The 13,147-nt window shown below is 30.8% G+C and overlaps 1 protein-coding gene across 7 annotated transcripts in view; it reads right to left on the reverse strand.

Annotated features, from left to right (window-relative positions):
• Positions 1-13,147, reverse strand: part of LOC145180593 (mediator of RNA polymerase II transcription subunit 23-like) — a 37,800-nt gene that overhangs the window by 5,600 nt on the left and 19,053 nt on the right. For all 7 annotated transcript variants that reach the window (XR_016450619.1, XM_090081409.1, XM_090081407.1 and 4 more), the window contains 8 exons: positions 4,424-4,534; positions 4,216-4,275; positions 3,132-3,245; positions 2,870-2,966; positions 2,491-2,614; positions 2,050-2,150; positions 1,146-1,314; positions 981-1,062 (listed from right to left, as the gene is read on the reverse strand). Coding sequence is in view for 6 of the 7 variants with exons in the window: in XM_090081409.1 (XP_089937535.1) it covers positions 981-1,062; positions 1,146-1,314; positions 2,050-2,150; positions 2,491-2,614; positions 2,870-2,966; positions 3,132-3,245; positions 4,216-4,275; positions 4,424-4,534 (858 nt within the window). In the remaining variant the exon portion in view is untranslated. The remainder of the gene's footprint in view (positions 1-980; positions 1,063-1,145; positions 1,315-2,049; positions 2,151-2,490; positions 2,615-2,869; positions 2,967-3,131; positions 3,246-4,215; positions 4,276-4,423; positions 4,535-13,147) is intronic.

A 13,147-nucleotide genomic window follows, 5' to 3' on the forward strand; every position in this document is an offset into this window, starting at 1 on the left:
ATACATACATACATACAAACATACATACATACATACATACAAACATACATACATACATACATACATACATACATACATACATACATACATACATACATACATACATACATACATACATACATACATACATACATACATACATACATACATACATACATGGTGTTAATTTCCCATTTCTATTTTTTTATTACTTTCATTCAATCTTTTTCCCGACCTTTTTGTTTGTTTTGAAATAGTTTATTCAGACTTACGCACCTCTGATAGATTTAAAAATATTAAAATGTTTTATTTCAGTTAGGACAGTTATCAAATCATAACAAACGCAGTAAATGCATTTGTTATTGTCTAGCAACTATTTCAATGGTTTCGTAATCTCTCCTAAAAAAAGGGGGATATCCACTAGGAATTTAGAAGCAATTTTTCTGAAGATCACATTCAGCTTTATTTAGCATACAGCTAACCCATTAAATAATCTTGATGTATCATGAATATTGCTCTTAGGAACAATAGTTATTTCAATAAAACATAATATAAATTATCAAAAAATTCTTTTTTGTGCAGAAGTCCAAAAACCTCATAATTAATAACTGTCAAACCTAATAATGCACAAAACACTACGGATTCTGGTTCTATGATATGCACAGAGGTTAATACTGTGGTGGCACTCTTATGAGAGCGTTACGAGTTACGGAGGCAATCTCTCCCGGACTTACCCTACAAGATAGAGCTAATATCTAAGCTAATAAAAGCGAATGAATTATGAGCGTCACAACACGAAATGTGTATGAGGTTATGAACGAACCGTACTTTGGTAAATTATCAATTAAAAAACTTATTCTTTCACAACTAAAATTTTGACGAGTTAAAAAATAAATATTTCATAGAACAATTTTTTATATTTTGGATTAAAATGAAATGAACAAATCTCGATGCAACTCGGTAAAATGTAAAAAAAACTAGGAAACACAAAAGCTACAAACCGGCAACGAAGTGAGCAAAAGTGCTGCTACATTTATCCACTCCATAGAGTTTGCTTTGATAAGTGGATAACTACTTCCGTCGCTGAAATCGAGGCAACAGTTTAACTAACCTTGCTAAATAAATGGCAGCCGAAGTACGCAACAAAAAATAAAAGTTTAACTTACCAGATTGTTACCACATCAATAATCGTTTGACCAACCTCTTCTGCCCGAATCGGTAGAATCATTAATTCAACACAAGTTGCATATAAAGCTAACGTGGTGGAGTTTGGAAACTCGTTGAACCTCCAATCAAACGAAGGAAAAGATGAACGGGCTTTATTTAAAAAGGTTGCTGATGAAGTCAAGATTTTTTTTTTTCAATGACGGGATTTTTCACGGCAGTTTAATTTTTTTCAAAAAATATATTGTAGAAATATTTATTTATACTATTACACTGAAAAAGTCAGACTAGGAGTACTGTAATAAAGGGGAAATTAAATATATGCATCAATAGAATTTTATAAACTGTGACCTTTCAAACAATTATTTTCTATAGCTTCGTTATTTAGAAAATATCTTAGGAATAAAAACTAAGGAATCGAAGGAAGCACGTTTTTTTCCAAACATGAAACTCGAAACGAGAAAGTTTTTCACAGTATTGGTTAAAGCAGAAACGAAATTGAAAACAAAGAAAACTTTACTATCAATAAAAGTAAAGAGAAATGTTGACTTAATTTTACAATTGTTTCCAAAAAACACAAACACTCTTTGATGGGAAAATCCGACAGTAGATTTTTCCATCAAAGAGTATTTGTCATTTGTTTTATTAAAAACAGTGTTTATAATTTTTTTATTAAAAAAATTCCAACATCAGCTTTCAAGTTCATCACTGTTTTCAATTCCGTTTCGCTCGAAAACGAAAGGTTCGTTTCGAGGTCGAAACGAAAAGAACTAGTCATGTAATTTCCAAAAACGCATCTCTATCGATCCTTAGTATCAAAAGAATCTGCCTTTCTACATAAAAGATTTAGTTGAAAATAGTTTTGAACATTTTAAAATATTTGCTCCTTAACCGTGAAAAAGATACCCGAGAGAAATCTTTGCAGAAGCTCTACGAAATAGTCTTTGTTTGGAGTCCATGCGTCTGATTCATTAGTGAGAAATTTTGTCATCTCAGAAGAAAAGATGCTAATATAAAAATGTAGAATATATGGAAAATACGAGGAAAGAAAATAATACAAACATAAAAATAATAGATAAACTAAAATGAATAGACTAAAAAAAAAAAGTTAAATTAAAAGTAGGTTTATCGCACATTTTAAAATTTAAAATATTATTAAACAATTTTAAACAAAATTTAAAATAAAAATTACTCTTTAAGATAATATACTCTTTTATCAATGATAAAATTATAAATATTAATGATAGGAGTAAAAATATTACAAAAAGTAAAAACACCATTAACTAAATTTAAATTATCTTTAAAAACAAATAAATTGAAATACAATTTTAAAAGAAATAATTTTACCTCTCTTGTAAGTCACCAGTTGAGTAGTATATGCTTGAGACAAGTTTTCTCTTAATATTCACATTTTCTCGCAGTTTTTTTTCATAGTAATGCAAAGTATTATACAAATACGTGATTGGCTGCTCTAAAATAATACAAATACCTATATTTTTAGCTCATTTATTATCATACATCTTATCATTACATTTTATATAGTGAAAAATTTACAGTGTCAGCGCAAATAAAATAAAATCTTGATATGATCATGATGAGAATGAAGAATCTTGATGAATCAATTTTCACATTCCTTTAGGATTTATTAAATCAAGATTCTACTGCATTAAAATTTTGACTTTTCTGCTTCAGTATTTCTAACTTTCTTGTTTTAAATATCACTTACCCAAAAACCTAAAAAGAGGAGAATATTCCTTAAGAATGAGTTCTAGCATACTCCATTGTGGTATTTCTATAAGTCTGTGAATAAGAATCTCAAATACCTAACATAAATTAACATAAATTTGCATAACAAAATAAAAACCGATAAAGAAATTAACACAGTTAAACACAACAAATTTAATGCAGCTCAACATGACCAATAAATTTAATACAGTTTAAAATAAAAAACAAATTTATGAAACTGTGAGTTTTTAAGCATGCTATACCGGAAGAAATCGCAGACAGATGTTTCCAAAGTAAGTTGGTAGATACTGTAAATTAGGTACAGGTATATTGTTTGCCTCCAGAATTCCTTCATAATAGAATCGTTCAGGAAATTGCTAAAAAAGTAAAATTGAATTTAAGAATTTTTTTCAAACAAAAAAAGGTTTAAACTAGAGTATCAATTGCAATTATATAATCACATAATTTCAGTATCTTAAAAAACTATCGAACGAAGTATAGGAATATGTAGCATTAGAATGTATAGATTAGAATGGAATATAGGAATATATAACAGGTGTTTAAAGATTGTACTGTTATACAACACACCCTCTCTGTTTCTGTAGATCTCCAATTTTTTTATTGTGGAGAGGTGGGAGTGGGAGCAAAAAAGAATTTTGTTCATTGAAATAAGAATTGTGTAATTGGTAAGATAATAGCCCTATAAATAAAAAGAGGAATCAAGATCTTATAAATAAAAAGAGGAATCAAGATCTTATAAATAAAAAGAGGAATCAAGATCTTAATGGAAAAATGTAAACTTTTTAAATAACTATTTGGACAAAAAACTTATTCAAAAATTATGAAAGCTTGAGGGAGAATCCTCTTTACACATATTTATAAAGAAAGCATGTTTATAAAAACAACATGCTTATAAAAATAACATTTGTAAAGATAGCATATTTATAATATTCCATGTTTTAAAACTAAAAATAGCCACTAATAAGAAAATTTCTCAGCAAACAAATTCTTTTTCAAAAAGAAATAGATTATTGGAAATTAGTCTTTAAATCTTTGAAAACAAATTTATGAGTGAAATCATCTTTTTCTATTTGCTACTAGCTCAATGTTTTACTTTTACTGTTATTTTAGTTTACTGAAAAAAAAAAGTTGGAGAGGGGTGGGGTAGACAGTTGTCCTCCTTTTCCTGTAAGCCCTTATGCCATTAAACTTAAGGGTGCAAATATTTTTTGAATGAAAAACATTTAAAAATGAACTTTATATATTATCATGAATACTACAAGATTAATAAAATCTATTGATTTTTAAGTAAAAGTAATGAGACATAATAGATAAATATATATATACTTCATGATATGCAATATGCTTTTCATGCCAATCAGCCTGAGTCCAATGTTGAGGAGTGTTCTAAATTCAAAACAAAAAACATCTGAACACCTGAAAGTAAACAAATAACATAACAATGGATCAAAACATAAAAATCAAATCAAAATCAAATCAAAATCTAAAAATGAAATTCATTTGCGAAAGACAAAAAAAAAAATAAATAAACAACCTCTGAGACAAATTTTTTCACTCTTGCTTTCAATTCTGTGGGTTGCAAAAGTAGCCATTTGATAATATAAAAACATATTTGAGAATTTTTCTCGTCGTGAGGGCGAAGAGCCTGTAAACAATTAACACTAATTTTATCAAAAATGAACACATTATAATATGAACATTAGGGTGATTCATATTGTAATAGAAAAAAAAAAGTTCACAAAAAGCATTCTCCTCAAGGTTGCCTGTGTTCCTTTATCACCTAGGATCATGTGTACTAAAAATTAGACTAAAAGAAGCAATTGTACGGGTTGCCATGTTTTATAAGATGAATCAACCATTGGTAAAATTTTGTGATTCTCTCAAATTTTGCAAATTTGTTTTTTTAATTTATATGTGTGTGTATATATATATATATATATATATATATATATATATATATATATATATATATATATATATATATATATATATATATATTAAGGTGGGTTGAAATGTAAAAAATATTAAGTTGGAGATCCTGTACATGTCTAAAAAGTTGCTTTTTGATGTACTCGTTTGAAAAAACCTCACTTTTTATTTTATGGACAGTGTCTACAGGTCCCAACTCTGACTAGAAAGACTACATAAATACCCAATGTTAGTGTAATGTATTGCAATATATTACAAATTAAAAATAATGTAAACTGTAACGAATCAATGTTAAACAGCAACAATACAAAGTTGTTTAACCAGACTGTTAATAAAATCTTTCTTGCTGTCTATTTTTGGTATCTCTAATCTGGATTTCTTACTCTGTAACACCATGCCATGACGGGACTTTCTCCCATAAACTTTACAGCTCGCAGCGCTAATGTCTTTAATTGTTCTCTCTACTGCCTGTGAATGACATGGAACATCGGGCAGTAGTATTGGATGTGTGTAAGTAAGTTGATCATTTGAAAGGTGTGATAGCATCGGAGGAGATGTAACATTACTCTGGTCTCAGTCAATCATGTTAATGAACGATGTCGCAGCCAAATTTAATGTTATATCCTTCTTATCAAAGACGCGAACCGGTATGTTACTATTAGTCTGCTTCTCTCTTGCTCTTATTATTTGTTCTACTGAAAAATGACGGACTTCCATATCACTATCACTAACTGCAGCTAACAGAATGTTTTCAGCATGTGCAAAGTAGCAGTTATTTTTGAGAACAGGACGAACCACAGCCTGATCTAATGCATCAAGCTCCTGAAACAACTGAACTAAGTAAAAGAAGTTGTTAGCACCATTCTGGCAAGAAGAATTTGATTTGATTTTGAACCAAGAGGGTCCGTAAAAGTTCAAAATGAAATGCGTTACTCTTCTGAGAGGTTCAGATGCCACCTCTCTAGACATGTAGAGACGCAAAATCCTGTTGGCTTTCGTCAACTACCGAGCATGACTTATATTTCCAGGTAAACTCTTCTCGAGGAAATCAATATCTGTAGAAGCCTGACGTCCACGCTGTACTGCTAGACATGCTTTCAAAAAGTACAGTTGGTCTGTGCTAAGATCCTTCTTGACAGCTTCATCACAATCAGTCACCTTACCAGTAATGGGCAAATAATTAACGACAGGCAATTCATTCGGATCATATTCTAGAGCTGAGCTAATTGTACCTGTCGATGTGGAAGGTCCTGTAGTTTGAGCAAAATCCAAGCCTGCCAAAAACTTTCTAAATGGCAGCTCGTTACAGTGTAGAAGGCATACCAACCACTGTAATGGTCTACCTAAGTTCTCCTCCAATTTTCTTATGATTCCGTTGCTTTTACCTGTATTATTATTTGTGCCATCACCCACAACACCTTGAATGCTTTCTACGGAGTTTGTCTCTATAATAACTGACATTAACTCCTTTGTTATATCAGCAGCTTTACTACTTTCAGGAACTACATGATCGATGTATATGTTTCCTGGATACAAGACAATACTATAGTGTTCTACTTTTTTACTTCTTCTACAACCAAAACTCTCAACTAATGTAACGTCTTGTTTTCCATCAAAGCCTATACAGCACAATTCCTTATTGCTCTGCATATGTTCTTCAACAGGAGTATCTCTCCAGAAATTCCTTTGTCAACGTAGCTTTGAAGGATCAAGAATTGTTGCTGAAGACAACATACTGAGGTCTTTTAAAACAGCATTAACAATAAGACATGTATCTCTGTTGCTAATTTTGCATCGATCAACTGCTTTACATAATTCCTTGTACTTGTTTCTGTTCTGCACTGATACTGTCTCTTCCTCTGATGTATAATTACTTTCAGATGTGTTACGCTCATCCTCATCAATATCTTCCTCAGTTTCATATTCAACCTCTTTTGACTGTGCTTCATCACACACTAATTTCATAAACTTGCGTTTTTGTCTCTTTTCCAGTGTTGCTGTCGTTTCTTTGTCTACTCCACCAATTATCATATTTCTAACAGTTTTCTGGTCAACCCAGAAATCCCACTCTATCAATGGAATTTTATTTGGCAGTGGGCACGTGCATAAGTTCCTATCTCTAATGCCCGAATCAAAGCATTTGCAGGTACAAATGTCAAATAACTGCTTAAAAGAATTCAACTTCTCAGTGAACGTGTCTGATGTTCTTTTTGCATCTGAATACTTTTCAAGTGTATGTACTTTATCCATAAGTCTTCTAATCCTAATGATTGTGCTATTCACTTCTATTGTGGGAATACTTGCTTTTGAATAAATACATTTCACTCTGTCTGCTAAAATTGAATATCTTTCTTGCAAGCTAATTTCTAATGCTGTTTTCTGATTATAATAGAACGCCTTAATAACGTCTTCATATGATGGGATTTGATTTTCAGGAAGATCAACTAACTGTCCAAAAAATGGATGTTTAGTTGCACTTCGTGTACACATAAATATAGATATTTAATATATTTGTCTAAAATAATAAAAAAAACTACAACAAGTTATGGTTACAATAAATAAAAGCTGTTAAAACAATTTTTCATAAGAATTTAGTCAATAAATATTCCAATATTTATACAGACTATAATATGTTTAGCCCTCTCATAAATAGGCCTACATGTTAAACGAAGTGATATTTCTACAGTCTAAACTATAGCCTACTGTAGTATACATCTATATTAACCTACTTGAATTTTACTATAGATCTATTATTGCAAAGAAGAAAATAAAATTACAAAATAATATATTAGATATTTTGCTTGTTTCTAAAAAATTCAGCAAATGTTTTGTTGCTAATGTTGGTGACGTCACATGTAAATAACGTTATAAAATTTATTCCATTTCTTTTTTAGCACTTGTAGTTAGGTGCTAAACCATTTGCCAACGCATTTTAGTCCATGATTTACAGTTGGTTCGTATTTAGACTGTACTAAGGAAATGGTTAAAATACATCAAATAAGGTAAGGCTTTAATCAAAAGTTGGGACCCCTAAACATTTCATAAAAAATCTTTAAATATTATTTTCATACTGTACTGATGCCAAGACAACTTTTTATTCATGTACAGGAAAGATAAAAAAATTCGACCCACCCTAATATATATATATATATATATATATATGCTATGGTGTGGCTTGTTGGTAAACCTGCACAAACTCTGTTGACTGCCAGACTTCCTTCAAGAGGGGATGTTCTTAGGAGGTTGCTCTTCCATCATATAGAAGAGAAAATAGAAGTGAAAAAAAGTATTCGGGCAACAATTGAAGCAGTTCTTGTTATATGGGAGAGAGGAAGAATTCCAACTTAAAGAATTGACAATGCAGAAAGAAAGTTAAAAAAAACTTAATGAGGAATATCTGTTGCTGAAAAAACACTGACAATCAAAATTGGACAGCTGTCAAATGAAAGAAGGACTTTTCCATGCTGACCTTGAAGAACTTTTTGATATATCAACCAAAAATGCATCAGAAGTTATGAAAAACAATGAAGATAAAGCATTTTTACATCAGCAGCAAGAAGATTCATTAAGTTGTAGCATTGCAGGAATTGATCTGAATTTAACAGCTAGGGAGGCATGGAAACGAGTCAGGGAAACTAAAATGGAATTGAGGCGTCAAAGCAGTAAAGCAGAACTGATGGAAAAAACAGAACTCATTTCTTCTTCATCAGCAGTTGACATTGTGAGTGAAAGTAGATCAAGTTCCTCAGATGATGATGATGAATATCAGACTCCTTCCGCTTCCAGCACACTGAGCACAAGTGGTTCAACCAAAAAGAAGATGAAAGTTCTAACAAATGTTGTATCGTCTCTTGATCGTGTTAATATTTCTTTGTGATCACTCTCTAAAAGATTTATCATTGTCGTACAGCACAATCCGCAGAGAAAGGCGATCTGTTCGTGAAGCACTGATTACAGCTGACAAGGTTGATTTCTCTCCTGATGATCCACTTTTTCTGCATTGGGATGGAAAGCTCTTACCTGATATCACTGGTGGTCAAAAAAAAGTGGATAGAATTGCCATATTGTGACTGGTGATGGGGTGGAAAAATTGCTGGGCGTTCCAAAGATTGATCGAGGTACAGGTGAGCAACTGGCTGATGCTTGCATGAAGGCTCTTAAAGAATGGAAATTGGAAGAACTTGTTCAGGGACTGGTTTTTGACACTACATCATCCAACACCGGGTTAAACATTGGTGCCTGCACAATAATAGAGCAGAATCTTGACCGTAATCTTATATGGATAGCATGCAGACACCATGTCTTTGAAGTCATGCTTTCCACCATTTTCATGACTGAATTTGGAAACAGTGGAGGACCTGAAGTTGGAGTTTCTGAGAAACTCCAACTGTTTCCAGACTGTTTCCAGAAGCAATGGCCAGCAATCAACAAGGATGTGTTTACTATAGGGAATGAAGAATTGTATAACTGTGATTTTTTTCTTAAACTCCGTGAAGAAATGGTAGTGTATTATAGTGAAGCAATTAAAGGTCAACAACCCAGGGATGATTACTTAGAACTCTTGAACTTGTGCCTTATTTTTCTTAGAGGATCAACTACAACATCGGAGTTGAATGTAAAGTTTTGGGCACCAGGTGCAACACACAATGCACGTTGGATGGCAAAAGCTATAAATTGTATGAAGATCTATTTGTTTCAGGATCAATTTGTTATTACTGCAAAGGATAAAAAAAGAATAATAGACATAAGTCTTTTTGTGGCATTTATATACGGACAGTTTTGGAATCAAGCTCCGTTAGCTGAACGAGCACCATTCAATGATGCCAAGCTTCTTCAACAAATTCAAGAATATCCAAATCGTACAATTGCAATTAATGCAGCAAAAGCTTTTCATTGCCATCTGTGGTACTTTTCTGAACATCTAATAGGATTGGCTTTCTTTGACTCCTGTGTCGACAACAACACCAAGAGAGACATGGCAAACAACCTGAAACAACAGCCAAAACAGATATCTCTCAAAAGACTTGATGCTGCCACATTCAATTGTCACAGTACATTGTCTTTCTTCGTTACACAACACACAGCAGAATATTTCGATCTAACTTTGAAAAATGGCAAAAAAAAAGCTGAATCATTTTTAATAAAAGAATCTTTTTACAGAGTGGGAAATGGATTAAACATATCTTGAAATGAAGCACAAGGTTCGTCAAATGAAGTTCGTCAACAATTGCGTGGAAAGAGGCATAGCACTTATAACACCCTTCAACAAAAGCGTTACGAAAGATGAAAACCAAAAGCAGTTTCTTCTTCAATTGGTTGATCTTCACCAAAAGGAATTTCCAGTTGCATCAAAGTCTACCCTGATGAAGATGACTGTTGGATGATGAAAATGATTGATCTGTTATTGCCTAGTGTAACTACATAGTAGTACAGTACTATATTATTGTTTAACATTAAACATCCGCAATCCACCACATAATAATAAGTAATTGATAATAAATAATTGAAAAAATAATTTTTTTTTTTACCCTCATTCCGAAATGTGACAAAACATGGCAACCCCTAAATATCATCCGATTTGATTCAAATTTTGGAAAATAATTACTATTGTCACATAGAACAAGGGCAAGCTTGAGGACAACTAAACTTTTGAACCTAAAAGTTTTGCATCACCCTAATGAACATATGATAACAAAATGAACATATGATAACAAAATGAACATATGATAACAATATGAACATATAACTATGAATACTTTTTAGTTAATAAAAATAATATATTCAAACATATCTAAAAAGCTAAAGCTTAACATTAAGCAAACATTTTTATAGTAAAATTAAAATATTGCTTTGCTTTTCATATACTTTTCAACCATTTTAATTTAAATAATAATAAAGAATCTTAGAAGTTACAAAAAAAACAATCTCTCTGACCAAAATTTTTTTTTTCAATTTTAGTCTAAGACATAAATAATAAATAATAATGGTATTGTTAAACCTTTTAATGAAGTTCTTAAAAACTTTAAAAACTTTTAACGCATTGCATCAGTTTAGAGGTTATAAGTTTTGAGGTTACAGTTATGGTGATGCAAAATATATCATGGCGATCCAAATCAATATCATGGCAATGCAAACAATATCATGGCGATCCAAATCAATTGTCATGGCAATGCAAACAATATCATGGCAATGCAAAATTTTTTTTTAAGTGTCAATCTGACAAGGAAACAGCTGAAAACAAAATAAAAACTGCATCTCTTTGAAAGAATTTGCAGATTTTTTAACAAAACACATTGTGTAAGAGTGTATGCATTCAAAATGTTTTTTTAAGATTAACTTCAATAATTTTCTTTAACAGAATACTTAGTATTGAATTTATTATCAAAAGTTTTGTAACTTTAACTAAATTCAAATGCAAACTGTTTGATTACATCAAATTTGTTTAAACTTGCCAAAAAACTTTTATTAAAATATTTCATTTAAATATATTTAAAATAATTAACAGAAAACCAAAATATTTATTGAGAAAATTTGACAAGAGCAAGATTTCATTCAGAAAAGTGAATCTGCTGCCTAAATAGTGACAAAAATGTGTTTTACTTGAGGAAAAATAAAAATTAGTAAAGTTTGTACCCTACCCTATGCAGTGTTAACAGCTAAAAAAACATGTGGCATTATCCTGCTGAAATCTCAAATTCTGTGGCATTGTTTCTTCAGAATAAAAGAAAGAATTTTTTTCTGAAATCATCTTGTAAATAGCATATTTCTGTTGATCTTGACCAATGAATTGATTTCTTGTGCAGAGAAAATTCCCCAAACCATCACACTTCCTCCATGGTGTTTTACAATTTGAATTTGATCGTGACCATTTGTGACTGATTTCTTGTGCAGAGAAAGCTCCTAAACAATTGTACTTCCTCAACAGTGTTTTTACAGTTGAAATTTGGTACCAAATTTCAACTGTAAAAACATTTCTCATGCTAATAAGATGTTGTACAAGTTGTCTACCATCACTTCCAAAAAGATGAAATTTAGATTGGTCTGAGAAAGCTACTTTTTTTCCACTCTTTGATTATCCAATTAGGTGATCTTTCACAAATTTTGATTCTTATTTTTTGTATTGATTAAAAGTTTTTTAATACAAATATGGTCAAAAAGTCCCACATGATGTAGTCTTCATGTAACATCCTTTAGCTTGTGTGCCATTTCGACAACAGTTTTCTTGACATTTGCAGTTGATTTGTGTTTAATGATATGATCTCCTTTTTTAGATGTTTTTCTTGGTTTTCCACGGACGATCTTTCAAACATTATTCATAACAATACTTTAAAAAAATATCTTTCATGATTGATTTATCTATCGATGTAAAGTGAAGCAATTTTCACAAGAAGATTTACCTTCTTTTGAAAATCTTATTACACTCTAGCAAATTTAGATTTGTGTTTTTTGAGCTACATTTATGCTCTTGCGAGAACCAAATGTACACATGCAACATGTTTACACAGCAAAAAAATGTAAAAATCCTATGAAATCATGAAATCTATTTTGAAGCTTGTTTTTACTTCATAATTGTTCTTTCAGCCAAACACAATGATCCCCAGAAAAACTATGCACTAAATGTAAACATGCAACACTATCATTTGTAAAATGTTTGTGTTTTTAAGTATTTATTTTTTGATCAGCATTATTTGTTAATTAATCACAACTTTTACTAAAAATGCAAAGTAATTATTCTTGATCTTTGTAGATTCTACTGTGTCAGTATAAATTATGTGTCACATGTAAATATAGTAATTACATTAATAGATTCACAAACATAAATACTATTCTTTGACTATATTATTTTGTTTCGTATATCTAATACTAATATTTCATAATGATTACAAACATTTAGTCTTTTTTAAATTAAATTTGATTACAGAATATTACTAGCTGGAAACTTTTGTATATATTACCTTATTTTTTAAAACTTTGACCTTAAGTCACTCAAAAGTTTGTAATTTAAAAAACTTTGTAGAAAGATTTGAACATCAGTAAATAAAGAGAAAGATCCTGGAAAAAGAAAAATTTTGTTTTATGAATATAAAGAAGAATAGGTGTTATAGATAAATCATTGAGTGTCCGGTTTGCAGACTTGGACAGGACACAGGAAGCCATAAAAAACAAAACCTATCAGAATTTATAAATGAAACTTTAATTGAACAAAAGAATTTTGTAGACCTTGATAAACCATTCTGGTCACAATGTTGTCAGAAAGTAGGTAAGGATATCAGACATGTGAAAAGCAAAAGACTTCATGCAATTCAAAGGTTAAAAGATTTTACAGAGA

This window comes from Hydra viridissima, unplaced genomic scaffold (assembly GCF_058129835.1).
Source record: "Hydra viridissima isolate aposymbiotic clone 2 unplaced genomic scaffold, HvirCarnegie_v1 scaffold_3, whole genome shotgun sequence".
NCBI lineage: Eukaryota > Metazoa > Cnidaria > Hydrozoa > Anthoathecata > Hydridae > Hydra > Hydra viridissima.